This window comes from Ciona intestinalis, chromosome 2 (genome assembly GCF_000224145.3).
Source record: "Ciona intestinalis chromosome 2, KH, whole genome shotgun sequence".
NCBI lineage: Eukaryota > Metazoa > Chordata > Ascidiacea > Phlebobranchia > Cionidae > Ciona > Ciona intestinalis.
Window position 1 is genome coordinate 1,002,340 of NC_020167.2, and position 27,864 is coordinate 1,030,203.

The window sequence follows — 27,864 nt, forward strand, 5'->3', positions numbered from 1 at the left end:
GAAATAAAGGGGGTATATCTATCACATATTTTTGTTTGTTTATCTTTCTGTGAAAACAGAATAGTGGGCCTGTTCAGTCAGGCGTAACAGATTAAAGGAGAGCATAGATACCTAAGCCATTTTAGGTATCTATGTTTAGGTATCTATGAGGAGAGTCATAGAAACCAGAGCCATAGAAATACCGAGTAGTCCAACCCATTGTTACGTAAAACACAAATTGAACGGCAATTTGGGTCCAAAATAACACAGTAGGTATAGGGAAGATGTATGTTTTTCGGTAAATTACAGAACAACTTGGGCCTAAAAACAAATTTAAAGGTTGAAAAATGTAAAAAACATGTGTTATTTGTTTTCTGTGTCAAAAAAAGTCAAAAATTAGAATTAGAAGCGGTTGATTTGCGACATTTTAGTCATTTAATGCGGCTAAATTTATACATTTTTTCTAAAAAATGTTTGGTAAGGTAAATATAAGCTGTTTTACACCTTCCCACAATAGGAAAACACAAACAAAACTTAACAAGTTCGTTTAAACCCACTGTCAAAGTCACCACTTTTGCTCTATTTTGGACACACATAGACGGCAGTTGGACTACTCGGTGTTTATACGACTCTGATAGAAACACGATAGAAAAAGTAGAAGTATAGAAAAAAGTCATAAAATAAAATTAATCATAAATGTAATAAAGCGATGGAAACAGTCATAGTTAAAAAGAGCTTAATTTTAGAAAAGTCATATGGGTTTCTATGGCTTTGACTCAGATATAAAATATAAACGTTATTTGGGATTATGTGTGAGGAGGTTCACGATTGCTAACTCAATTTTTTACATACATGAAGAAACTCTATATTTGAAATCAACTAACCAGGATCAGCTTTGTTTACACGTTTATCCCTATTACGAAACAAAGAGAGGGGACGCGAGGTATCGTTTCTTTATGACGTCACTATCTGATGCTGATTGTTCAGAAATCTCGAAGGCTGCTTATAGACTACTTTTGTCGTTGGAAAACCGTTTGTTTTATTTCACGCCCATTGTGGTTCGTCAGTTTGTTGTAGATACGTATACGAAGTGGACTGGCGTGGTAACACGAGGTACTTAGTGAAAGACGAGTTCTATATTGTAATGAATATTAATTAGTGAAAGACGAGTTCTATATTGTAATGAATATTAATTTATTTACTGTTTCTGATTAATGCATAATTACGTTACAGAAAGTTTTAGTGTGTATTTTTTTCTTTATAAAAAGTTTTACTAAAATTTGCATCGCTACTGGCGTCAAACGTCGGTACCTTGCCCCTGGACACTGCCTTTTATGAAGTTCACCGAGAACAATTTGAGTAATCCAATGTATCAGCCGACGGGTCCGGGCCAGCCAATATTGCCACAATATGGCGCCCTGGCAGGGGGGGTTCCACCACCACAGGGTCCTGCCCCACCTGGAGTCCCACCCAACCCCATGCAGCAAGCACCACCTGCCCAGCTGATTCCACCAAACGGAAGACGTAAGTGTGATAGTTATTTATCTACTGAACAGTGAAAATTTTGGTTTTCAAATATGGTTTTTAGTAAAGTTGTCTTCGTTGTTTTCCTACCCTTTCATTTGTTCACTGTATTCTTCCACATGGTTTTCGTATCTTTAATTGGTCGTAATTCCTACCTTTCCATCGTCTGTTTGCATAATTGGAATTGAATTTCGTAACTAAATTAAGAGTACAAAGGTATTTGAATCTCACTTATTTGCAATTCTGTAATGTGCATCACTATATGATTATTATACAAACATGTTATAAACTACCCTGATTACATGTGTTGTAATAATCATGGATACTTTATTATTGTGGTATTTTTAACATAGGCTTATATTCCTACCCAGCTACAATGGACCCTCGCTTCCCCATCGCTACTGTGGCACGCGATATCGACTTCCAAGCTCCTCCCAGACCAAACCAAGGTCAAGTTGGGAAACCAATCTGGTTAAAAGCAAACTACTTTAAAGTTTCCATTCCTAATGGAGATATTCATCATTATGATATTGATATTAAACCTGACAAGTGTCCACGACGAGTAAACAGGTACGTTTATGTACCATGTATTCATATAGGAATATAGGATTGTTATATTTTTGTAAACCTATTCTTCAAATTTATAACTTGATAAAAGTATAAATGATAAGTTATGGCATAAAAGCACATTTGTTTTATTAAAAATGAAAATCTTTTAGTTTTTTAACCAGAAAAAGTATAATGAAACCAAAAGGTAACTTATGTGCACAATTTAAACAAACATTATGCAAAACGTTTTTTTGCAGAGAGATTATTAACACGATGGTAGAAAACTTTCGTTCAGCTATTTTTCAAGATCGTAAACCTGTGTTTGATGGACGCAAGAACCTATACACGGCACAACCTCTTCCAATTGATAAACAGAAGGTATATATAGGTCTTTACTCTTTAACAGTCTGCTAACTATATAAACTAAAGTAAAAGGGGCCCAGTTTTATGGTGGATTAAACTTTTATACGGTTTGCTAAAATATCATATTGTATACCACTGAGTGAGAGAGAGCATCTTAATTTATTTCTGTTTTAGCTTGAAGTTGAAGTTACATTGCCTGGTGAAGGCAGAGATCGTACATTTACTGTGGCAATCAAGTGGGCATCTAGGGTTTCCCTTTATTCTCTCAAGCTTGCACTTGAAGGAAAAATGCATGGCATTCCATTTGAAACAGTACAGTCTCTTGATGTAGTGATGCGTCATTTGCCATCACTAAGGTAAATAAAATCTTTTTAGTAAAAGAGTAAAAAATGTTATGTTTACCTGGTAAAGATTTTGTGGCTAAATTTCTTGTGAGAAAAATGAAATGTCAATATTTTTCTTCAGATACACCCCTGTTGGTCGATCTTTCTTTTCAGCGCCAGAAGGCTACACCCCTCCACTTGGTGGTGGTAGAGAGGTGTGGTTTGGATTTCATCAATCCATGCGCCCATCACAATGGAAAATGATGCTTAACATCGATGGTAAGTTAAAGGATTTATTTTCAATGTAATAAAACTCAAAGTGAAGCAACTTTTAGAACATTTCATTTTTTAATTAGTGTCAGCCACTGCTTTCTATCGGGCTCAATCATGTGTTCAATTCCTTTGTGACGTTCTTGAACTAAGAATTGAAGATTTGAGATTGATCAGAGGTTTGACAGACTCACAGCGTGTTAAGTTCACAAAAGAAATTCGTGGATTGAAGGTTTGTTATAGTACTTATTTTTGAAACAATTGTTGTGTAAAATAATTTTTGTCTGCCAGGATGCCAACATACGCAAAGTTCCCCTTTTTTGTCTGCTAACTGTTTGTACAATGATTAAGATGGTTTCTTTATCACAAAAAATGAATTGCCACCTTTGAATATACTCACCCAGATTGCACAAAATTGATTTAGTTTTGTTCTTATTTTCATTTCCATTTTTAAAAACAGGTTGAGATAACTCACTGTGGAACAATGCGTCGTAAATATCGTGTATGTAATGTGACAAGGAGAGCTGCTTCTACACAAACATTCCCACTTCAGTTGGAATCTGGTCAAACCATTGAATGTTCTGTTGCCAGATATTTCCAGGAAAAACATTCAAAGACTCTGCAGTATGTAACTTAAAAGTAGTCTAAGCATTACACATTTGGTAGGGTGTGTGTTTAGGCCATATGCTCAAGTTATAACCTTTATTTACCAATTAACTTATTACAATGAGTACCCAGATTGTTCACATGGGATACCGCACTCATTATAGGAAATCAACCTATGATTCCACACAGCTTAAGAGTTATAAATATTCTGCATAATATACACAAGCTTTACATGACTGCTTGCAAATTACCAAGTTCGCAAATTTGTGGCCGAGTTTTTTTTTGAATGACAAATTGGTCAGTTTACCAGCTTTAATTCGATTGTAGCAAGAGCCCTTTGTAACCATTATTTTGTTCTATATTATTCTTATATCTTTCCAATGCTTGCAAGGTTTCCCTTCCTTCCTTGTTTGCAAGTTGGCCAGGAACAAAAGCACACCTACCTTCCAATTGAAGTATGTAATATCGTTCAAGGTCAAAGATGTATTAAAAAATTAACTGACAGCCAAACCTCAACAATGATCAAGGTATTTATTTAATTAAAACTAATATATACCGACTCAAATGTAACATACTGTTACCCACCTAGGCTACTGCACGTTCAGCACCAGATCGGGAGAAAGAAATTGCGCAGTTGGTTCGCAAAGCTCAGTTTAACAACGATCCTTATGTGAAGGAGTTTGGAATACAGGTACAAAATAATCTTTATTTGTCATAAACAGTTCATGATAGTGGTTATATTGTCTATTTACTTTAGTTTCCCCAGTTGTTTTATTTTTTATCGATTGTTTTCTTTTGGATCTTTTAATAAAAAATACACTCTGTTGAAAAAAATATGTTACTTTAAACATTTGTTGCAGGTTATTGATGAAATGACTGAGGTTCGTGGAAGAGTGCTTCCACCACCCAAGATTCAATATGGTGGAGATGTAAGTTGTTTTACTTAATGCTTAATAGGGCCTACTATTGATACCACGATAAATCAAAATGTTTATATAGATAGGGATGCCCAAATACGGCCCTAAGTTTCAAAAATGTAATATCTCTAAAAAAGTCATGTGCAATCAAATGTAAAAATGTGCCTGGCGTGAAATTTTATTTTTACTTGGTATGCTGCTTTAATTTTATAAACAATTTTTTGCCATCCAAAAAGTAATTTCAGTCCACGCAACAACCAACGTTCCCATTATGTCAGTAACTTGGTACGTAATTTTTAATTTTTTTGGGTTACCAACTTCACAAGCCCCTCTAATGCAAGCTACTCCAAACCAAGGTGTGTGGGATATGAGGGGAAAACAATTCCATTCTGGTATCAGCATAGATGTGTGGGCAATCGCTTGTTTTGCTCATCAGAGAATGTGCTCGGTACAGTTTTAATTTTGTCATTTGAAATGTTTATATGCCTATAATAATTATAATAATAGTGTTAGTGAATTTAAATTCTGGTGGAATCTTATCAATCTTTTTAACCGAATGTTAAATTTTAACATTAAATTTTCAGGACCAACATTTACGAACATTCATCAAGAGTTTGCAACGTATATCGGAAGATGCTGGCATGCCAATTCGTGGCACCCCCGTCTTCTGTAAATATGCACAAGGTTCTGAGCATGTTGAACCATTGTTCAGGTGAGGTTTTCAGTTTTCAATAGAATTGTGACACCTTAAAGCTGCTGGTTTTCATTTGGTTGTTCCACAGGCACCTGTGCGATGAGTTCCGTGCCCTGCAGTTAATTGTTGTTATTCTACCTGGCAAAACTCCAGTATACGGTAAGTTCCCAGAGCATATCTTACCATTAATAAGAGATTCATATTGTTTGTTACTGTCTGCAACTGTCATATGCAGTCTCTGATTGACATTATTATGTTATCAACGCATACCGTTTATATCTTCTATACAATTGATATAAACAGTATTGCAATGTTTACATAATGTATTAGAATTCTTTATTTTATCACTAACATGAATATTAATAAACCAGCTGAGGTAAAGAGAGTTGGGGATACTCTGCTTGGTATTGCTACCCAGTGTGTACAGGTCAAGAATGTGGTAAAAACATCACCTCAAACTCTTTCCAACCTTTGCTTGAAGATCAATGTGAAACTTGGTGGTGTTAATAACATCCTTGTTCCATCACTGAGGTATGTTTGTGTTTTCATGAGCTTTTTTTGGGCTGTATAAGCCTATGATATATGTCAGATTTTTAGTTTTATACAAGCATTGTAGTAGTTGTGATAAGGTGTTGATTCTATGATCATGATTATCAAGCTTTTAACTCTTGTGTATTCTTAAATCAACAGGCCAAAGGTATTTAATGATCCTGTAATATTCTTTGGTGCTGATGTTACTCACCCACCAGCTGGAGATACAAGAAAACCTTCCATTGCTGCTGTAAGTTGATTGTTTTATTAAAACGAATATGTGAGTTATAACGAAAGTTTCTTGTTAAGTTAATAAAATCGCTAACTGTAACAGTTCATATTATTTTTTGTATTTGGCTTGAACATTGATTCCCTAATTTTGTTTTATTAGAGGCATGTAATATTTAATACTCTTGATAGATGTTATATTCCTAGTGGCTAATTGGGCATGTTTTATATTACAGGTTGTGGGTAGCATGGATGCCCACCCATCTCGTTATAGTGCCACAGTGAGGGTGCAACAACATCGAGAAGAAATAATCCGTGATCTTGCCATCATGGTTCGTGATCTGATGGTGGAATTTTACAAAGCAACTCATTATAAACCTGTTAGAGTTATCATGTACAGAGATGGAGTATCTGAAGGGCAGTTTCAACAGGTACATTAAAATTATTTAGTAGGTTCACTAAGCAAATTATTAGTGTTTTTAATATTTTATGCAAATCTTGCTTACTGCAATGGTTTCAGTAAGAATTGTTCTTACAGGTGCGACAATGGTTTCATGTAAAAATATTATTACAGGTGCTGTCAACGGAGCTTCGTGCCATTCGTGAAGCTTGCACAATGCTTGAGGTTGGTTACCAACCTGGCATTACATTCATTGTGGTACAGAAGCGACATCATACTCGTCTATTTTGTCGGAATCACGAGGACAGGAGTGGTAAAAGTGGAAACATACCAGCTGGAACCACTGTTGATATTGGTATCTGCCATCCAACTGAGTTTGACTTTTACCTCTGCAGTCATGCTGGTATTCAGGTTTGTCAACCCTATTCTTATAATACAGTATTATACTTAATTGTTTGTGAAACTATAACATTTTGTCATCAGACAATTATTATAATTTTTTAATAGTTTTACTGTATGCCATTTTCTTATGTTTCATAGTGTGTAAGTTTCAATTTTGTAGCTTCTTTATTCAATGTATGTTTATAAAAATCTGTTTTGAAATACACAGGGCACATCCAGACCCTCGCATTACCATGTGTTATGGGATGATAATAACTTCATGGCTGATGAGCTTCAAGTTCTTACCTATCAACTTTGCCATACATACGTTCGCTGCACCAGATCCGTATCTATACCTGCCCCAGCATATTATGCTCACTTGGTGGCGTTCAGAGCTCGTTATCACTTGGTGGACAAAGACCACGACAGGTGAGTTTTTTAGATAACTTTGTTTTGATCCAGTTTTTACCAAATCTTTTGTCTGTGCAGTGGTGAAGGTTCCTTACAAAGTGGACATACACAACACGATCAAGATGCACAGTTGCAAGCCATGTCCAAGGCAGTTGTTGTACATGAGAATACTGTGAGGAACATGTACTTTGCATGAGTGCATTCAACTACATTAGCTCAAGTTTTGCATGTTTTTAGGAAAATCTCTGTTTTTGAGTGTTTTATCTAATTTCATTCTATTTTATGCGATGAACAGAGTGCTTTCCACACTTGTAGAATATGAACAATAATTAAACTGTGATAACTCCCCACGATCAAGTGTGGTTGTGAGCAAATCATGTTAATGGTGTAAACCACCATTTAATTGTCTGTACTTACCAAGTTCACCTAATATATATAAACACATATTGTAAAAAACCTGATTGTCATTGTATTCATCCTTACTAGATTGTACAAACCATAATATCCAACATAGCTACTACATATGTACAAAATTGTACAGTATGCGTTATCCCCCTTATACTAATGATTAATAAAATGTACAGCAGTAAGGATAAACAAATTGATTCCAAAATTGACTGTTTATGTTCGTTCATTTATGCTGCGTGTTGTGAAGCAGCAGAAAGTTCTTGTTTGATCAATGCTTGCCACCGTGGTGTTTTTATACAAGGCGCTGGGTTGCCAGACAAAAGTGAACCCATAGCAACCACCGAAACCCAAAGAGGTTGCTTACCTGCGTATGACCGTGTCATCGCGGACCTTTTGTCTGGCAAGTATAACCAGTGCCTGTAATGGTTTCCTCAAAAGATTGTAAATGTGTAATTACTTGTCAATCCTTTGTACTCTGTACATATTCTTTTACTGTACATACACTTCAGTCGCATACAAACCATAACAATTCCAACTGTATAATATTAATCTAAACTTTATTTTGTATTGTTGTGTTATACAACCATTTTAGAATAACTTTTTAACACAAAAATAGGCGGAAATTATAATGAAACTCCTGGAGTAGCTGCTTGTAAACATAGCGCTTGATGAAATGTAAATAAAATGTTAATCAATTAAAGCTGTTTCAGTTGATTGGACGATCTTTAGCCGTTTGGCTGAACTTCAGCCGCTAAAGTGTACGGCTGTGTTTGTTTGTACAACTGGAAAGTATAGGCTTGTATAAACACGCGTCGTTGTATATTGGACCAGGAGTTGAAGTTGTCATGGTGGGCTTAATAGTTGCGTCATAATGCACTTTGTCCAAGTTCAGAAAAAGTTTTGACATTTGTGTAACAGGATTTAATCTAATAAGTTAAAGCCGAGGAGGGGCGTTATGTCAGCTTTACACTGGGAAGCAAGAAGAAAACAAGCCGTTTTTGACCGAAAGTCAGAGCAGCAGCGAAAACAACAAGCATCAAAAGCAGCAACACTGGGTAAGGGCAGCATTGCATTTTTTTAACTGGAAATGTTTTTTTAATACATTGTAATACTGAACAGATCTATACAATAATGACAGAATAAAGGAAGTAGCAAATAAAATGTCGGTGGATCCAGCAACACCAACGTCATCATTACTGCACAGGTAAGATTAATATTTGATGTTAAAGATCGAAATGCTGTGTTTGCTTTGCATAGCAACCGTATACGTTGAAAACGGTTTAAACGTTAAAATATGAATTTTTGATTTAAAGCGAGCAGAAATAAGTTGAGTATGTTACATGGAGCTTAGAATAAGCATAAGTACTACTAACAAACTATAGTTCAATAAGCGCCTAATTAACTTACTGCCATTGCATGGTAAAGATATTAATTATAAAGGAAAGTTGGTATTACAACAAATAGGTAGAAAAACAAGTAAACTGCCATATGTGTTGTACTGTACATACAGTGGAGTAAGACAGGGTACTTAAGCAGACGAGGAGTAATTTAGCTATTCGCGGTTTTATTTTACCAATTCAAATAACATGCGGGGTAAAACGGGACTGTTTAAAATCTTAAATCTGCCTATTTTCTCATATACTTGCTCAGTTTTCTTACAAAGCTAAAACTAACTTTATGTGACAAAATCAAATTGTACAAAACATTTTAGCTTATAAAAAAAGATACTGAATTGATTGTCAAACTCACAAACTACAAAGTTTCGGTTTTAAGATTATTCACCGAGCATTTAAAAATCAAAATAAACATATGTACTATTAAATTCCCCTTTCAGCTCATAAAAAAAAACGTTGCATTCGTTCAAAACCAATTTTCAATACTTATAACAACAGTTATCGCCTTTACCGCGCACTTTGTTGGACCGTGAGAATACTGGCGATTAATAATGTAATTTTTTTTCGTCTATCATCAAATGGGTACACTTAAAAAGGGACCAAAAGAAAAGCCTTACCTCCGACCATACTATATCAGTTTGCGTAGGTATTAATTACTATTAAATTGTTAAAAACGGTATACATCAACCTTAACCTTTATATTCCTGCGAAACGGTTGGTAATTATGGGCATAGCACGAGGTCCTTGACGTAATCAGCCACAGCGACACAAACAGGGTAGAGCTGTTCTCTAAAACGATGCAAAAGTGTATTCAATAATATTTTGCCTCATCGTTTTCTAACCGGACCGTATTTGGGTCTCGCATTATATTTGGTGGAGTCGCGGCGCATGCGCAATAACGCCATGCAAAAATTCAACAACCGACCCGAATTTACCCCGGCACCAAACTTGACATCTCCGCCCATATACTCCTGTTCATTTTTTGATGATAATTTAGTGGTTGGATATATAGACTAAAGCACATTTTTTAAAAAATACAATCGCATTTTTACTGAACATATATACACACATAAGTTTTCCGGTAATAATGGTTAAGATGATTATTAATTACTTGTAAATGAATGCAACAATTATAGTTTGTAAGTCGTAATTATTTTATTTTAAGCTAAAAGTCTTTAAAATCTCATATAAAATATTATTTAAAATCCTTATTTATTTAAAATCCATAAAATATTATTTAAAATCCTTATTTATTTAAAATCCATAAAATATTATTTAAAATCCCGCATAAATTTCCGTTTAGATCCCAAGCACAGTTAATCAAATCACGAAATTATGAACAAGAGAACACACGTCATCATGAAGATAAAGCATCTGGCCCCAACGCGGAGCTAACGACCAAGTATAGCGCAAAATTAAAAAACCGTTACACGTCTATTAACTACATTCAGCAATACTAAATGATACCGTTATACTAAAATAAATGAATGAATTGTAGCTGAATTTAAACAGTTGCTTTAATTCCTCTTAATGTAATTTGAATTAATTTAAGCCTTACAAACAGTCAGGTTTAAATTTATTCTAATGACGATATGAAAATAAGTGCACAGAGTATTAAAAGAGGTTGCGATAATATTGTAGTTGCAAATACAATTTTATACATAATTGAAAAAGGGAAATTTTATTAAATAAACAAAGTTTAGTTTTTTGCCTATCCTTGAAAAACAGCTTCAAGTTTGCCAGCAATACCGGTGTTCCATAGGGATGCACATTACAGAATAATTAGGTATTCTAGGATATCCTAGAATACTTTATTTCGAATCTAGAATTCCGAATCTAGAATTTCGAATCTTTTTGTATTTATAGGAAAAAATAATTTTACCCACATAAGTCAGTTTATTGACTCTTTTATAGCAGCCTTGTTGGACCATGAGCTGTAAAATTATCAAAAATTGTAGTATTGTGTAGTTTTTGCAACATGAAACGTATAGCAGGCTATGAAAAGACGCTGTAAAACGTTTACTCTCGAAAGTCCCACAAACACAAAAATATTTTTTTTTTAATTATTAAATTTCAAAAATTGTTAAATAGTGTATGAGATGACGTGTGATGACGTCATTAAACAGAATACCGAATCCCGTAATTAGATTCGAATACAAAAGGATTCGAATCTCATAGATTCGAAATTCTGTAATGTGCATTCCTACCGATGTAGTTCATAAAAGAGTTCCGTTTCTCATTGTAAGTATTTTTGTTAATTTATTTATATACAAGGTCATCGGACCGGTTAAAAATACTGTAAAATGAAACGTTTATGGAACGTTCAAGTTATAAAGAAGCACAATGAAAGTAGATGTGTCGCTATGCCGAATCCACTCAGTTTTGCAATCTCACGAAATGCTCATTCTTGATCCGAAGCATCGACTTTCCAACAGTTACTCGTGACCAACCAATAGAAGGATTCAGATTAATCTTTCTGGCGGTGGTGGCTGCATAACGTTTACCATATCGTTCATTCTTACACCACCTTTTTCCTCGTTTGCTGACGGGCTGTATTTCCCTTCAAAGGCGCGTTTTCTCTTTACCTTTTGAACGCAACATATCGTAATGATGATCGCCGCAATTAAAACCACCCCTCCTACGATTGGAAGAACAATAACTAAAATGTTTGTTGGAGGGGGGGCAACTGTAGTTAATCCTGCAGTTGTTCCTGACATATTGGACCTTATGTGTGGGAGATGCTGAAGCAAATTCGTGGTCGAAACAGTTCTTTTCTCCTATGACGTCAGGGCAGTATTACTCCTATGGTGACTCTTTTATTAAGGACCTGTACAAATATATTGATTGTAATTACTTAATCATGGCGCGTAGGGCGTCAATTATATTTACAAGGATTACTGGATATCTTAAAGACTTAAACAAATCAAGTCAACAGGATTTCAAGTTTTTTCGTAAACTGTAATGATTAGTCTATGATTATACCTTTATCCTGATTACGTCACTCACGAGTGCAATCAACTTACTCCTGGGTCAAAATTTACAATGGGGCGTTTACTTATTTACTGATTCTTTGATATCAATAACTAAATAGAGCAAATCTAGCGTCGTCGCAACATACGTAAAACTTGAACAATGGACACGAGGAGATTTTCTCTATCTAAAACCAACGTATCAACAAAATTAGAACATCATGCTGTCAGACTCCTTTTATCAAAACTTAAACAGTGAATGTTACATTCGGTCGCTACCAACATTATATAGGCGTACGTCCCGTGTCGAAAAGTATTTCAATATTGAATACACAAAGAGAACCTTATTGCTATAACTGCAGGCTCTGTCACGACATTTGAAAACTAAATTAAGTATTATATTGAATATACTTTCATATTAATGTACTGAACTAAACCTTGTATAAGCACTTCAAAGAATGGTTTCATGATATCATGACATATACCATTCGATAACTTATTAATTATCTACATATATTACATCATTGGAATTTCTACGACCGCACAAACAGTAAGAGCAAAAAGAAACAGGCTTCACGGGGCCTGTTTAAACAACAGCTATTACGACTGATCCGTTGTAAGCCTGATATTTTAGATGTAAAGCTAAAGACCTAAGCACATAGGCTACACTCTTCTGTTATGTAAAGTCAAATATACTTATTTTCTTTAATGTCAAGTACTATTGATAATTTATGCCTAATGTTGACTACTGCATCTAGGCAGCCAGTAAGTAAATTAGCTTTAATGAACTACAGTACCCGCCTTAGGGTAACAATTTACCTAAGCTGACTTTATGTAATATTTATAACATTGCCTGCACTCATTAGCTCAAGCCAACAAATTAAAGTTTTTGATAGTGTCTGGTTGCTTGCTGTCTGCTTTTGCTCAAACTAGCCCTGATAGGTACGTGTAATACTCGAAGTTGGCCAACTACGAGTCGTGTTGGCATCTTCCTAAACTTTAACATGCCGCATTCCACCCACGATGATTCTATAAACTACCAATGTGTTAAATCCTAAACTCTATTAACTAGTCTCATGACCACTGATCTGCATTCTCCGAACTAGTAATTTGTTAGCTCCTATGTAACAATGAAACAACTAACATACTGCCCAATATAACTGGCGGTTAACAGCAACTCCAAAATAGTTGTTAAACGTACTTAAGCCAATTCAGGAAGGTAAAAATACAACAATTGAATTCGAACCATGACAATGAATTCGTTGTGGAACAGTCTACGCAGTTTATCGTCACACAGATCAATAATCGGATTGACAAACACACAATGGGAATTAGAACAATGCGGGTTCGAGCATTTGTACCAACGTCGAGTAATGCTGAATTAGATTGATTTGCTTTCACAGCCAATTTAAAAAAAACTCAAGTCGAGTTGAATACAATACAGTGGTACAGTATTCTCTTTTGTAATATTACGGAACGACTTTTTAAACAAACTCAAATGGTTGAAATAAAACCTTCTACCTGATCGTAACGAAATATTACAATACATTTACACTCGTGAATCTAAATTACGATCTTCGTTAAAATAATTTTCTGGAAAGTAACAATACGATTTAATACATAAAACTAGCTAGTGTCGAATCTCTGTTTTCATTTGGCTTTTTATGTTCTACTTTCTCACCTGGCAGCTACCACGCCTCAGGCAAAGGTAATGTTCCGGTATGTGCTTTGTGACGGAACATTGAAACGCAGCCAGGCGAAACAGAATGAAGTGTTTGAGTAAGTTTTTCTCTCTTTTCTTTACGGAACTTTTTCGTTGCTGTCGACAGAACGAGAGAATTAAGCTGTCGTAACATTGCGGAGATGAAGTATTGTGTGTACGGTCTTTTTACGGTGTACGTAGTGTACTTTAATTGATCACGTAGTGGTGGTACAGATTCTTTTCTCTGAACAGGTGTTCTTAATTGTTGTTTTTGTCACCTATAGTATATTATTGTTCACAAATAGGTATTTTTAGAATTAATAAATCAATTGATAAATACTAAGTCCCAAAATTTCACATAAATATTGATAATAACTTTGATTAAAGTGATTTTTGCGACAAATTGGGCATTGCTGTTTTATATTTCGTCCATGCCACTTCTATAAACTGTCTCTAACTGCCTGTGTGTGATTAACTTTCGAATATATTTTTCATACGTTATTTTATTGTTATTGTATCAGTATTTCATTTGAATAACTAAATCCCTAAGTTATTATAAATTATTGAATTAGAAACAAACCCTTTAGAGTTTGGCAAAAAACTACACAATCACAATTAATGTAGGGGAAGACGGAACGAAACAAATTTAAAACTGTGTTTATTTCTGATTTCATCACTAATTTAAGACATATTGCCTCCTGTTTCTTATGTACACATTTCGATTTATCTCACAAAACGAAAACTAATTTTATAAGAAAAAACTAAACTATGCGAAATATTTCAGGCTATTTTATTTAATTACGATACCGGATTAAAAGTTTAAACTATAGCAAACAATAAATTTCTGCAGTTTTGATATGATTTATCGAGAACTCAATATGGGCATTTTATTAATATGCATTTTCAGCCAATAAAAAATGTTGTATTCGTTTACCCAAAATTGTAATGTTTAACAACAGTAACCAACTTTTAAAAATAGTGTATTCGTTTTTAAAATCTCCCCTCTCCTCCATATACTATATTAATGATTGTATAAAACCTCTTTTTTGTTAAATATCATATAATTAACATTAACTTCTGAAATAACATACTTACTCCGTCATAAAAGAAAGCATTCTACCTTCTGTTGCACGGTCGTAAGTGGTAACTGGAACCTGCTTTATTGGTTTATTTCTGATCTGTTTTTTGAATTTATGCTAATTATACTACGTGTTTACTCATTAGAACTGTGCTCTCTTGTGTTTAATGTTTGACAAATGATGAAGCTTGGTGTGTTTACCAACAGTCTAATACGGACAAAGGGGGTGTCATTGTAGGCTGATGCCATAAGTTTTGTTGAAGATTTCAACATGAAGGTAATAGTAGCTGGGTTCTCGAAGACAGGCACCAAAACAATGCAAGCCGCATTGACAGACCTTGGTTACAATGTATACGATTTTATGGAGAATTTCGAGTTTTTGGAAAAGGAATGGAAGCAGATATGTATGGTTGGAGGTTCGACTGAATTGTTTCGTAAAATGTACGAGAATGTTGATGCGGTGACTGATCTACCTGGATGTGCATTCTGGGACGAGATCTTAAAAGCCTTTCCCGATGCTAAGGTTCGTTGTATGAGTAATCTATGATTGCAAAACTCAGGATTTTCATGAAAGTAACGCTCCAATGTCATATAAAACACACTACAATATTAGACTCACTCATGAGCTGGTAACCGTTAAGTGTTGACTTAATGCGGTCATTTATTTGCACCGTTTCGAAGCTATGTATAGACGGGCAAAGTTTAAAAACGAAAGATTTGATTTGTTCACACCGGCGCCGTGGCATAGTGGTTAGCGCGCCTGCTTGTAACCCAGAGGTAATTGTCGTAAGGCTTGTCGCTGCTACCATTGTGGGCGTATGTGTCCTTGGGCAAGACACTTAACGGCAATTGCTAATGGGTTGTCCAAATTATCAGCCATAGATAAGAAAATAAAAAAATCGCCCAAAAAATAATTACGTAACGTACATGGTAACTCGTAAGCTGGCACGTGGTGTTAAACCCGTGTTATAACGACTGTCGTTTTCCGGCCACGCGAGGATAAAAGTAAGTTACATTGATTGTTCTATTTGTATTGGTATGAATCCACAATTTTGTCAAGATCAAGCCATATTCATATCATTATAATACAGAACAACTATTAGCATGCTTTATATTCTAGATCATTTTAACAATGCGAGACAACGAAGAACAATGGTGGCAGAGTCTTCTGAAACAACATGAACAAAATACATCATTGCTTTTAAAAATATTGTTTACAATTTCACCAACTGGAAGGAGATTGCAACAACATGGAAGCCGAATAAGTATAACTTAGCGTTATGGAATAAAAATAGAACTATTAATGAACGCCGAGCTGATATGTGTTTTCCCGTTATCGCGCTATATAGTACCACTTTACTTGATGCAGTATAACTGAATAGAATTACATATTAACAGTCTATCATAAACGACTGACTTGTGGGCAAATGTAATGGTGTTGTATTGTTTGGCGTTTGTTAAACGTAATACAATGGGCATATTTATGTATTAAAAACACAATTTATGTCAAAACAACACGGTAATAAATCCGCAATTTCACTAATTGTTTACTGTGTCTTTTTTTATAGTGAATGCCATCGTTGGACAAGAAATGACTCCTTCAACAAAAGTGTTGAATGAATCGTTGTTTAAGATGGCTTATAGGCGGCATAATGCACATGTACTACAGGTGATCTTATTTTGTCTAATGTTTTTCAGTTTATTTTTAAGTACCTTTATAAGCTAAGCTTTCTTGCAGGTAGTAGCAGTCCACTTTTTAGGTTTTTAAACTTGTTTTTGTGTGCAGAACGCTCCAAATGATCAACTATTGGTGTTCAATTTTAAAGATGGTTGGGAACCACTGTGTAAGTTTTTAGGGGTTCCAGTTCCAGACACCCCATTTCACCACAAAAACAAAAAAGGCTCAATCACGAAAGAGATGCTTCAAACAAATAATATTGCTTTAAAAATACAGCGAGAAGCTATGGTGGTAGCAGCTGTTTCTGGGGTTCTTGCAGCAATTGGCTTGTATAAAGGAATAAGCCTTGCTCGTACAGTGAATTGGGAAGACATGTTTACAACATTAAGCAGTTTATTTAAAAAATAAAAGCAAAATGCAAATCTTTATCAAATAAATTTATTATACGATATAATTTTGTAAAATTTGGCAAATTTATTTAGCAATTATATGTAAAAATGAAAACCAAAACTTAATAAACTTCATTAGTTGAAAATATGCGTGGGATTAAATTGAAATTCGTAAAGACAAGAGATCTAATGATTTGGCACGTATTAAATTAGCATATTATTAATTAACCTTTTTACTACAACGGTCGACCAAGCTCGTTCAAAAAGACAGAAATGACCAACAAAGCGGTTTTAATTCGCCATTGGTGACTGTGGGGCAGTAGGTAGGATGTATTTGCACATGTATTGTAATCATGAAATTTATCATGTATGAGGATTGAGTAATTGGTAAAGTATATGTGTAAATACGTTTTCTACAACTTCTGTTCCATGATTTCGACTTGAAAACTTACAGTTAACTTTGTCATGGCTTAAAAGCGTTTGTTTTCGTGGATTTGGACAAATCGTAATCAGGCAGTTATTAGGTAATGTAAGAAGTCAATATAAATCGTAAGATGTTTAATTAAAAACAATGTTTCAATTACAATAAATAATAATTTTTGATTAAACAGTAAAATAATCGTTAATTAATCGCTAATTAACCTATGCTTTTTAAAAAATCGCCTAAAAACAACGACTGTTTGACACAGAAATAAAAAAGAATAGAAGGCGCATCTCTAATGTCGGCAAAGGAGAGAGCACGATACACTGTCTCTCTTTTGCGGGTCGTTCCCGTTTACTATTGTAGTCAATGGAGTCGATGACGTTTTGTGTAGTTTTTCTTCGTTTTTTGACTTAATTTAAAGTTATTGTGTAAAAAAACTATTTTCTAATATATATGTATTTCTAAAAAACCGTTTGTTTAAAATTTTTTATTAATTTTTTTAAATAATTAAATTTCCTAAACAAGTGGTAAACTGTAAGCGTTAACGTACCAAATAACTAAACTAGCCTAACAAACTTGAATAGTTGGTGTAGTTTTTTAAATAAACAGCTAAAACCGTCCAAAAATACTATGCGCCTATCTTTTACAATGGAGACGAAGGGAAATGGGGACGGAGTTGGCGGTCACGTGAATAGAAAAAAGAATATATCACGGTTTTGAGCAGTTGCGCGTTCTACTCTTTTTTATTTCTGTGCTGTTTGAAGAACAAGAGATCACAGATCTAATGCGTGAGCACGTTTAAAACTAATTAGCATATTAATAATTAACCCTTTTACCAACAAAGCGGTTTTCAGTTGCCATTGGTGACTGTGGAGCAGTAGGTAGAACGCATTTTTTACATGTATTATAAAGACTTAATATTATTGTGTATGAGGATTGGGTGGTTAGTAAAGAATATGTGTAAATACGCTTTGTACAACTCCCGTACCCTTGTATACTTACATTAGTTAACCTTGTCGTTGCTTAAAATCGCTTGTTTACGTGAATTTGGAAAAACCGTAGTCACGCAGTAGTTAGGTAATGTTAGAAGTTAATATTAATCATATGATGTTTAATTTAAAATAATGTTTCAATCACGATTAATGATAATACGGTATAAGAGCGGTGCATTTAATGCGTCCCCACGTAAATGCTAATAGTTTGATTCAGTCGTGAATCGTTGTGTGGATTTCTTATCTTACCAACACGTGCCCGCGTGCCGTCCCAGACAGTGTTTCCGCTGTGTAAAGTGCATGAGGAAAGTAATCGTTAATTAATCGCTCATCGTGCGGTTTTAAATCTGAAAATTCAGTCTAAAAATTATAAATATATATTATGATTTGATTTGAATCAAGAGAATAAAAAAAATGCTAGAATTAAGAATTGAGATAAGTGCGGAAAAAAGTCACGAAAAAAAACAACAACAACAAGAACCACTGTTCGACGAAAAAGGATCTACATGACCACTAACGTGCTCAAAATGGGTCTATATGACCACTTTCGTGCTCAAAAAAGCGAGAACGAAAGATAAGAGAGAAGTAAGAAGTGAGAAAATGGGGAGCAGCGTATAAACCGCATGTCGTAAAAAAAGAAAAGAGAGAACGCTCATGGTAAGACTTTCAAAACATTACGTACAAGCTACATACAGGTTAACCGATAGGTGGAAATCTAAAGGTACATTGTTAAGCTTACAGCAATCAAGTTACCGAATCAAAATGAAGGTTATAGTAGCTGGATACTTCAAGACAGGCACCAAGACTATGCAAGCAGCGTTGACAGAGCTTGGTTATAATGTATACGACTGGATAGAGAATTTCGAGTTTTTGGAAAAGGAATGGAAGCAGATATGTACGGTTGGAGGATCGACTGAATTGTTTCGTAAAATGTACGAGAATGTTGATGCGGTAACTGATCTACCTGGATGTATTTTCTGGGATGAGATCCTAAAAGCATTTCCCGATGCTAAGGTATATTATTCTCGAATTGCGTAAATGTGTGAAATAAACTACTTGGTTTGTTGCAGGCTTCGGCCGTATTCTATATTGCCTGAGGTGATAAATATTATTGAAGCAAATAGATCTTGATGAAATAAATCATATCCAAAGCATCCGCATTGTATTGATGGCTTTTATGTAAAGTAAACCGCTGTTACCCGGCTATGAAGTTTTTATTACTAAATGTTGACACTGGATGAGTGCAACGTTTAACGTTTGAAAGGGTTGCTTCAGCGAACTTTACTAGACACGCTATGTTACCAAACAGCTGCATTAAAACATTAGACAAGTACTTAATTTCGCCACGTTTTAGGTCCATATTTACCATTATCACCAAATCGCTGAAGCACAACAATTTTAATTCAGATCATTTTAACAATGCGAGAGAATGAAGACGAATGGTGGAGAAGCGTCCAGAAACAACTCAAAGAAAACTCAACATGTACCCTTTGGGCAATAATGAATGTGTCGCCAACTGGCAGAAGATTGTCCCAACACACCAAACGTTTAGGTAACTACTTACAAAATTTATCTGTGAAAGCAAACGAATGGCTTAATGCGTATAGGATTCGAAGAAATCTTTTATATTATAATGACGTGCGCCACAACGATTTTCTAATTCTACTATTTTCTTTTCTCTGTGACTAGGCTATATTGGTGCCTTTTCAATTATCAAAAACGTAATCTAAATTTACAGTAAACAGTGCTGTTGGACAAAATAACGACTTCACAACGTTTATGAACGAAACACTATTTAAAATGGCTTACAGCAGACACAACGCGCATGTCCTACAGGTGAAATTTCCAACCTAATATGTAGAAACAAAAGTGCACAGTAGCATGCTTTGTTACTCAAAACTATTTGCTATTTCTAGTATCCTAACTCAGTTTATATCGTTGTCACGTTTGTCAATTTCTAAGATCGCGTTATTTTAAGTTTAAAGTTTGATTAAACAATACCAAAACAAATGTTGTCTTGTGTTTAGAATGCTCCTAAAGGCCAACTTCTCGTATTCAGCTTAAAGGACGGTTGGGGTCCCTTGTGTGAATTTTTGGATCTTCCTGTCCCCAACACCCCGTTTCCACATAAAAACAAGAAGGGAGAAATGACACAAAATGTTCTCAAAACGAACAAACTGTTTCGAAAAATGCAGCGAGAAGTTATGGTGGTAGCAGCTGTTTCTGGAGTTTTTTTAGCAGTTGGCTTGTATAAGGCGATGACCATAGCTTTGAGTAGTAACATTTTATAGAGGTGTTTTAAACAAATCGTCATATACAACAAAACAGCCCACGACCTACTAATGATATGTGGTCGGCCGTGAACAGCATATAAAGTGCAATTTGTAAAGACAAAGAAAATAAAATAAAACAGCATAAACAAAATTAAATAAAAGTTGTTTATGAAATAAAAGTATATAAATCTGTTGTATGTGTTAAGTATAAATAAATCCTTTTTACACCAAGACTTGACACCAAGACTGAAGGCATTGTCGTTAACCAATCATTGAGCACGTAAGTGGTCATATTAACCGTTTTTCGTCGAACAGTTGTTCTTGTTTTTTTAGACGATTTTTTCCGTACTTATGTCAGTTCGGATTTTTTACTTTTCTCGTATTATATCTTTTGACTAAGCCAAATTATAAACTGCATTTATTAGTTTTCAAACGAACGCTTATTGGAGTTAAAACTGCGCATATTTAACAATTAATTAGCTTTTTTTGTGGTGAATTCTTCAAGAAATCGGGACTTTCCCTACGGGTCAACTTCATTTTCAATTTGCTTGCAAATTAGACAAATCCTAATATTTATTCATAAATTCTACGTTGGTTATATTAGGCTTTAAAATCGAGTAATTACCTTTTACAGTTAAAGAGAGGCATACCAATGTGAAATCAATATGTATTAATATAAATTATCAAATGTGATCTTTAAAGTTTCAAACATCGAAACAGGTTCTAAAACAATATGTGATAAAACGCAAATTCAAACGCTGGATTAAAAAAATCGGCCGTGTGACAATGTATGGGATTAAACAAAAGTTTTACTCAACTTTGACTATTTCCATTCTCTAAACTTTGCTTAAGAAGATCAAAAAGCAGATTTGGTATAATAAGTGCTTCTTCTTTGTGAATATAAACAAAAAATGTTAAATACAGACTTTGTTATGTTTTATTCACCTTGAAAACTTGTGTTCATTTTGAAAAGTGTTCGGTGCTAACGAGTAATTCGATTATACTTTTAATTATATAGTTGACATTTTTGGGTTTACTCAATAAACTAGATAGTAGGGTGGGGAAAGGTGGGACACCTTTTATTATTTGTCTTCGTTCCATTTGGTACCAAGCAAGAAACATTCAAAAGGAATTATAAAACAGTATAGCCCCACGACTCCATGTTTAATTGTTTAAAATATATTTGGGCATTATGTGCTAAAGGTGTCCCGTCGTCCTCCACCCTACTATATGACTTAATGTACAATACGCTACAATTTACATTTGTTTAATATAAACAGAAATGATGCTCATGATTTGTTGGTCGATCCCGCCTTCATTTATCTATAGCATGGTGCTGTTTGTTACCGGGTTTTCGATGATACCGTCTTTCTTTTCTTTTCTGAAAAATATCTTTCTGTTTGATGTTGTAATATCGGGTTGTAAGCAAATGTTTTATTCTATTCTATACAAAAGTATAGCATTTTTAAAGCATGCACAATTTTAATATATTGAGTCATGGCTACTGCCTTATAACTGTTGTCACTGCGTATATATATATTTGTCAGTATTATTTCTTCCATTTTTTATAATGAACATATTGACAAATACATTGGTATGCTTGTTTTTTCATGCGGGCTATCCCAGCGGTTTTCATTCTCCATTTAAACTTCAAAGGATATTTAGACCTTTTGGAAACGTCTTTATTCAGGACATCTCATTCTGATAAAATCATGACGGCTTTATGCTCGGTAAAGAATAACTTGTATACCAAACAATGAAAACACCCCACAAACAAATTTCGTGTTTCAATTTTTTAATCACAAATTGGTAAAAGACTACAAATGAAAGTAACAATCTTTGGTGATCGGTGTTGTTTTCAACAATTATAACTTAATGCTGGAACCATAAATTAATTAGTTGCAACGTGCAGCTTACTGTTGATATTTTCCAGCGTAAAATAATTCAGCCTCTGCTATCGTTTGCGGCATCGTCCGATTCATCGTCTCGGGAAGCAAGATTGCGAACAATCCTGCTAAAACGGACATTGATCCGAAAATTGAGGTTGGTAGCCACGATACATAATCTTGAAGAAGAATAATAAAAGGAGAACTAATGCTTCCGATCCTGGCGGCCATTGAGCCAATTCCAACTGCATTTCCCCTGCATAATCAAACACAGTAAGTTTTAAAAAAGTGTTTTTTTGAATAGAAATAATTAAAACAACCTTATAACTGTTGGATACAGCTCTGCAGTGAAGTTGAATATGATAGCGAAAGAACCAGACACTCCAACCTTGCCGATAAAAGCGAACACCACCCCAGCGGTAACCATTGCTTTAGATATAAGTTACAAAGGAATTTGTAATTATCATTATTCATTAAGCTATTGAGAGGAAAGATGGGACAACTTTGGGACATAATATCCAAATATCCTGATCGTGTTTTAATCGATTAACAACGGTCTATGAGAGCCGTTAGGATACGGTTTATAATTACTCAAATGTTTTCTGTTTACTATACAAAGTAAAATGAGAAAATAGAATGAAAAGGTGTCCCATGTTCCCCGACCCCGCTATATATGATTATTCACATACCTTCGTTACTGTCTGCCAGCTCGCTTAGTACAGTGCTAATTATGCAAGCTGAGCCTTGCATAATCATCATAAATGAAAGCAGGACTTTTCGTCCCCATCTGCATGAAAAAGTAAATGAATTTAACTCGCTTTATCCTAGCGTGGACGGAAAATGACAGTTGGTATAACCCAGGTGATCTGTTTAATAGACCTTTGTTCAAGCTTATGAGTTACCATGAATGTAACTTTGTGGGTGTCTGTTTTAATATTTTTATGTATGGCTGACAATTTAGGCAACCGGTTAATGACTACCGGGTCGGAGAAATTGCCGTTAAGTTTGTTGTCCAAGACACGTACGCCCACAATGATAGCAGCGCCAAGCTTTGAACCCATTACTTCTGGGTTAGAAAAATGCGTACTTATAACCAACTGTGCCACGGCGCCGGGTTGCATCATATACAAAACATATACATAGTAAAAAATATATACACAACTATTTTAATTGTTATCTCATACCGATCCATTGTCAATTGTACAAAGACATAGCCAACAATTTCCAGAATTCCGTTCAAAGCATTGTTTAAAAATATGTCTCCGGCAAGGGCACCAGCATTAAGAGAAAGTCCATAGTATACCATTGAAATTACCAACCTGTAAATATAATATATAAAACAATATTTTGTGCCTAGAACCATACAAAAAAACGAATATAGAAATGTCATTGATAAATTTTTATTTAATAAATATTTGTTAATCGTGTTTACCAGCTAAACATGCAGTTGATGGTTATTAGACACATTCTTTTACTTTTAAACAGGTCCAACGAGGTGTATGTGCGTTCGGATACATCTTCGTCATTCTGAGAGCAAATATTTATTTGAGAACACCCGTGCTTATATGGTGTTCGAACAATGTGCTAACATGCACCCATTGTTTACATGATAAATCTACCGTAGATAAAGCACGTTCAAACTAAGTTTGCTGAATTTGGCCCAACCAGCATAATAACACACGCATAGGCACCGTATAGGATTCAGGGCAAGATGGAGCACGGGCAAACGTAAAAAAGGCTGAACTGTTTTCTAGAACTATATGCCGTTGTCAAATAAAACATAAAACTAGCTTTAGTTGTATGTATGAAAACGTGTGTACGTAAGAAAAGGTATAGGACTCAATTTGGATCCAAGTAGAGCATGACCTACTATAATATAGGTATTATAGTAGGCCCTAATTTGGAATGCAATTAGCACAATATATGGTGGGGTGGGGGAAATGGAACAGTTAAGGACACATTGCCTCACATTTTAAAAATATATTTTGGGGTGGTACCAGGATTTTATTAGGCGATTTGCACACCAGGTGCTGTTTTAGCAATTCGAAACAAGCGAAGTAAATTGGGACAGTACAGAATTCTTGTTTATTTTGATTAGTATAATTGGATTTATTATTATAAATACGCGTCAACAAAACAAAATAACACTGTATACGCTTTAAAAAACAAGTTTAAACTTTCCTTTTCTCTCCAACTGCTATGGTTTAACTAACATTTTACATACATTATGTTATTGTATGAAGAATTGGTATAGTCTGAAATCTAAATGATAATTGATATTATAAGAACATCGATTAATAAATATTTTTAATTAACCGCTTAACGTAATACTTGAGTAATAAATACAAAATAATAACAACTTCAATTATACAGTTACATTCATACAATAAAACTCACTTCTGCAACAACAGCATTTGTCCAATCCTTCTCGGTTATGACTTTCCCGTTTCCTTTCGCAAATCTTTCGCTTACTTTTTTCCCCATCTCATCTCTGCCGTTGGAGAAATGCCACCTTGGAGACGATGGAATCTGTTTTCGAGGATCCAGTTTTAAACGGCCAAAGAAACACCACCAACAAGGATAAACTACTTACGAAAAAGTGGATGATGAAATAAGGAATTGGTGTAAGTGAAAGAACAAAGTAAAATTGTCTCCAATCCCGTAGAAAGTAAGCGATAAGTGAGTTTAGAGTATAACCAACACTGAAAGCCGTGTGGACATGCACCCCACTTATAGTCCTCTTATTGCCCGTAATTTCAACAACTGTAAAACAAAAGGAAATAATGAAAAATTACTTTACGAAGTTTGACAAAAAATGACGCAGTTTCAACTAACCGTATACAAACATAATAAGGAATGCTCCATGAGAAAACGCAGCTGAGAAAAATCGAAGAACGACGAAAAGTTCGAACCACGGAGTAAACGCAGTAGCTACTCCAGATATTAAGTTTCCAACAGCACATGCCAACATGGTGTTTTTTCTCCCTATACTGTAATCAAAAAGAGGTAAATGCACACCATGTAATACACATGTATAAAACAGCTGCATCTCACTAATCTGCCAGGTTGCCAGACACGACCGCACCCGTCCACATTCCAGCAAAATAAATCGACGTGGCCATTGTTCCAAGTATTTTTCTATCACACACTAAGTTCCACTAAAAACAATTAGAAAATTAAAATAAAAAATGAAATGTACACGGTTTATACGTTACCTCGCTGTTGACAGTTGACGTGAACTCAGAAGTGTCAAAAAAGTAACCGGCATCACATGCAATAGCTGGGTACGATTGGTTAACACACGAAGTGGAAGGTGGGATACATGTGCTCGTGTTGTAACCATATCTGTTTTTATATTTGTTATAAAAACCATATATGATTCAACTAACTCTAGTAATTTTATTTATACGTACCGGTAGCAAGACTCGTATTCCCCGTCGTAGTATGGAGTCGTGTAGTTGTACAACTGCTGTTCAGTTAGACTTGGATAAGCTGATGTGTTATCGAGTGGAGGTACATAGCACCTGTCGGATAAAGTTAAAATTTGGTGTCTAAATATTACAAGCCTAAAGTAATTAATTTGGTTTATGTTTCTTTATTGCAACTTACCGGAACGGAACTTCCGCAGCATAAAATACTGATGCAATGTTATGCAGACCTGCTGGTACACCAAGCCAATAAACCAACAAACATAAAATGATTTGATACTTTCCAAGATGGCCGATCTTGTCCAGTATTCTGTCGAATTCAATCATCGTTTTTCAAAATCGAACGCCTTAAAATTGCAAGAAAATATATTTTTATTTAAAACCTGACAGAAACGACGCTTGGATCACTGATTTACTATTTGATACATAAAGTGAACGCTTACTTACTGTTCTTGTGACTGATGTGAGACGATTTATGAGAATGATTAGAGTGCTGTTACTGGTAGAAGTGGGTTAGATTACAGCGATGCAATAGTTAATAAACCGCACAAACATTTGTATAACGGCATTAGTTTACCCTGAATCAACACAAGTCTAACTCGTATTGTCCGGCTCATGCACAAAGGCGAAAATTAAACGCAATTAAATTTGTTTGAAAAGTACCCTTTGTCTGTTTGTGTGAATAATACAATGCATTAGGATCACCAAAACATTTGGAATACACGTACATAAGAAACACAATAGTTTCTGTTTGCTAATGTTACACAAAAAAAATGCAAAATCAGCAAGTTAAACAGAATTTATGTTACGAAATAAAAATGCAGACCACAACAGCAAGTAATGGATGTGCACAAACACTATTCCTTTCAAAACAAAAGATATAGAAGACAAGTGCTGGGGTAAAAGAACCCTTAAACGCATATTGCTCAATATTTTCCAAAATAAAATATAGTACAGTGGGGGAAGATGGGACACTTAAGCACATATTGCCAAATAATTCCAAAATCAAAATAGATGACGGTTTTGGGGGAATACCACGATTTAGTACCAGCATTCCTTTATTAATTGACACCAATTTAATAAAATATAATAAAACACACGAGGAGTTATTTAGCGATCCACACAACAGGTGAAATTTTACAAATTTAAAAACACACAAGATAAGATGGGAAAGTTTAACGACACTGGGTAATGTTCGAACATCAATGGATAAATATTGTATCCTACAAATGTATATGAACTTGTAATGACAGAAAATTAATAATAACTATTGATAAAGTTTTTATTTTTGCTACAAATTGGGTATTACTACTCTGTTTTTGGCACAAGTCACTTCTTATAAATTATCACCAAGTGCAAATGACCAAATTTCGAATTTATTTTCAAAATCTTATATTTTATTGTATCAGTATCTTATTAAAAATAGTAATCAGCTTTGACGGGCGTTTTATAAAGGCGTGATAATACTGGCGAATAATTCTGTAACCTTATTTTCCTGATTATCATTAAATGGGGGTCCGTAAAAAGAAAACTAAAAAAAGTCTCGTCTGACAAAGTGTCCCATCTTCCCCCACCCTACTATATATAATAGTTTTTGTTAATATTTAGTCGGCTTTACGCGCGCTTTATAAGGTGGTAAAAATACTGTCAAATAATTCTGTAACATTATTTTCCTTATATAATTAAATGGAGATCAGTAAAAAAGAAAATTAAAAAAGTCTCGTCTGACAAGATTTCCCATCTTCCCCCAATCTTATATATGACTACTTACGTGCATATAATCATGTGCCAATAGATACTGTATATAAGTATAGCATGTTAAAAACTATAGCAGTGGGGCAAGAAAAAATGTTTAAACTTGATTTTCAAAGTGTACAGTATTGTTTCGTGTAATGATAAATTCAATTTATTAATCAATATTAACAATGATTTTAAACTGTCCCCCTTTTACCCTGTGTCTTTTCGAATTGGTAAAATTACATCTGTTGAAATCAATGATTAACTTCTCGTATGGTTTATTATATTTCTTTAAATTTATGTCAATTAATAAAGGTGTAGTAGTACTAA

General features: G+C 34.6%; 5 protein-coding genes and 1 long non-coding RNA gene across 10 annotated transcripts; 4 read left to right on the forward strand and 2 right to left on the reverse strand.

Annotated features, from left to right (window-relative positions):
• The first annotated feature begins 1,067 nt into the window (after positions 1–1,067).
• Positions 1,068–8,283, forward strand: LOC100181160 (protein argonaute-2). 2 transcript variants are annotated; one of them, XM_018817357.2, is made up of 19 exons: positions 1,068–1,503; positions 1,875–2,073; positions 2,310–2,430; positions 2,590–2,771; positions 2,881–3,017; positions 3,095–3,240; positions 3,469–3,632; positions 4,006–4,141; positions 4,204–4,305; positions 4,475–4,543; positions 4,860–4,979; positions 5,116–5,243; positions 5,314–5,384; positions 5,597–5,756; positions 5,916–6,006; positions 6,221–6,415; positions 6,559–6,795; positions 6,995–7,194; positions 7,255–8,283. In XM_018817357.2, the coding sequence occupies exons 1-19, from the start codon at positions 1,314–1,316 to the stop codon at positions 7,370–7,372; spliced, it is 2,766 nt and encodes a 921-aa protein (XP_018672902.1). In that variant the 5' UTR covers positions 1,068–1,313; the 3' UTR covers positions 7,373–8,283. The 2 variants fall into 2 exon arrangements, with proteins under 2 accessions (XP_018672902.1, XP_018672901.1); XM_018817356.2 differs by having other exon boundaries at positions 1,217–1,503; positions 1,857–2,073.
• A 229-nt stretch (positions 8,284–8,512) lies between these two features.
• On the forward strand, positions 8,513–10,645 carry LOC100186745. Its single transcript, XM_002125899.4, has 3 exons — positions 8,513–8,639; positions 8,704–8,788; positions 10,282–10,645. The coding sequence occupies exons 1-3, from the start codon at positions 8,540–8,542 to the stop codon at positions 10,436–10,438; spliced, it is 342 nt and encodes a 113-aa protein (XP_002125935.1). The 5' UTR covers positions 8,513–8,539; the 3' UTR covers positions 10,439–10,645.
• A 581-nt stretch (positions 10,646–11,226) lies between these two features.
• On the reverse strand, positions 11,227–14,913 carry LOC113475827. 3 transcript variants are annotated; one of them, XR_003397613.1, is made up of 2 exons: positions 13,629–14,913; positions 11,227–11,805 (listed from the first exon to the last, which is right to left on the reverse strand). It is a non-coding gene; the product is annotated as an uncharacterized LOC113475827 (long non-coding RNA). The 3 variants fall into 3 exon arrangements; XR_003397615.1 differs by lacking the exon at positions 13,629–14,913 and adding an exon at positions 13,469–13,526; XR_003397614.1 differs by lacking the exon at positions 13,629–14,913 and adding an exon at positions 11,961–13,300.
• On the forward strand, positions 14,913–16,829 carry LOC100183513. The gene is made up of 4 exons (XM_002125736.4): positions 14,913–15,250; positions 15,848–15,992; positions 16,296–16,396; positions 16,514–16,829. The coding sequence occupies exons 1-4, from the start codon at positions 14,999–15,001 to the stop codon at positions 16,811–16,813; spliced, it is 798 nt and encodes a 265-aa protein (XP_002125772.1). The 5' UTR covers positions 14,913–14,998; the 3' UTR covers positions 16,814–16,829.
• Positions 16,830–18,733: 1,904 nt separating this feature from the next.
• LOC100178838 lies at positions 18,734–20,625 on the forward strand. The gene is made up of 4 exons (XM_002123121.4): positions 18,734–19,224; positions 19,618–19,762; positions 19,949–20,046; positions 20,238–20,625. Exons 1-4 carry the CDS (start codon positions 18,865–18,867, stop codon positions 20,499–20,501), a joined length of 867 nt encoding a protein of 288 aa, XP_002123157.2. The 5' UTR covers positions 18,734–18,864; the 3' UTR covers positions 20,502–20,625.
• A 508-nt stretch (positions 20,626–21,133) lies between these two features.
• Positions 21,134–26,407, reverse strand: LOC100181203 (organic cation transporter protein-like). Of its 2 annotated transcripts, none has more exons than XM_002123041.3 (14): positions 26,245–26,407; positions 25,979–26,144; positions 25,783–25,893; positions 25,585–25,714; positions 25,424–25,527; positions 25,205–25,359; positions 24,963–25,132; positions 24,767–24,898; positions 23,802–23,896; positions 23,554–23,688; positions 23,059–23,156; positions 22,690–22,798; positions 22,401–22,625; positions 21,134–21,864 (listed from the first exon to the last, which is right to left on the reverse strand). In XM_002123041.3, the coding sequence occupies exons 2-14, from the start codon at positions 26,122–26,124 to the stop codon at positions 21,807–21,809; spliced, it is 1,668 nt and encodes a 555-aa protein (XP_002123077.1). In that variant the 5' UTR covers positions 26,125–26,144; positions 26,245–26,407; the 3' UTR covers positions 21,134–21,806. The 2 variants fall into 2 exon arrangements, with proteins under 2 accessions (XP_002123077.1, XP_026696641.1); XM_026840840.1 differs by having other exon boundaries at positions 26,241–26,259.
• Between the last annotated feature and the right edge of the window lie 1,457 nt (positions 26,408–27,864).

Excerpts from the sequence above, each read along its gene's own strand:
- LOC100183513 (XM_002125736.4), top strand. The coding sequence starts at position 14,999 with ATGAAGGTAATAGTAGCTGGGTTCTCGAAGACAGGCACCAAAACAATG. Across the intron at positions 15,251-15,847 it reads AAGCCTTTCCCGATGCTAAG|ATCATTTTAACAATGCGAGA; the intron begins GTTCGTTGTATG and ends TTTATATTCTAG. Across the intron at positions 16,397-16,513 it reads ATAATGCACATGTACTACAG|AACGCTCCAAATGATCAACT; the intron begins GTGATCTTATTT and ends TTTTGTGTGCAG.
- LOC100181203 (XM_002123041.3), bottom strand. The coding sequence starts at position 26,124 with ATGATTGAATTCGACAGAATACTGGACAAGATCGGCCATCTTGGAAAG. Across the intron at positions 25,528-25,584 it reads CGTCAACTGTCAACAGCGAG|TGGAACTTAGTGTGTGATAG; the intron begins GTAACGTATAAA and ends AATTGTTTTTAG. Across the intron at positions 25,133-25,204 it reads CCTTATTATGTTTGTATACG|TTGTTGAAATTACGGGCAAT; the intron begins GTTAGTTGAAAC and ends TTTGTTTTACAG.
- LOC100186745 (XM_002125899.4), top strand. The coding sequence starts at position 8,540 with ATGTCAGCTTTACACTGGGAAGCAAGAAGAAAACAAGCCGTTTTTGAC. Across the intron at positions 8,640-8,703 it reads ATCAAAAGCAGCAACACTGG|ATCTATACAATAATGACAGA; the intron begins GTAAGGGCAGCA and ends AATACTGAACAG. Across the intron at positions 8,789-10,281 it reads ACGTCATCATTACTGCACAG|ATCCCAAGCACAGTTAATCA; the intron begins GTAAGATTAATA and ends ATTTCCGTTTAG.
- LOC100178838 (XM_002123121.4), top strand. The coding sequence starts at position 18,865 with ATGGTAAGACTTTCAAAACATTACGTACAAGCTACATACAGGTTAACC. Across the intron at positions 19,763-19,948 it reads CCAACACACCAAACGTTTAG|TAAACAGTGCTGTTGGACAA; the intron begins GTAACTACTTAC and ends CTAAATTTACAG. Across the intron at positions 20,047-20,237 it reads ACAACGCGCATGTCCTACAG|AATGCTCCTAAAGGCCAACT; the intron begins GTGAAATTTCCA and ends TCTTGTGTTTAG.
- LOC100181160 (XM_018817356.2), top strand. The coding sequence starts at position 1,314 with ATGAAGTTCACCGAGAACAATTTGAGTAATCCAATGTATCAGCCGACG. Across the intron at positions 2,772-2,880 it reads CGTCATTTGCCATCACTAAG|ATACACCCCTGTTGGTCGAT; the intron begins GTAAATAAAATC and ends ATTTTTCTTCAG. Across the intron at positions 7,195-7,254 it reads GTGGACAAAGACCACGACAG|TGGTGAAGGTTCCTTACAAA; the intron begins GTGAGTTTTTTA and ends TTGTCTGTGCAG.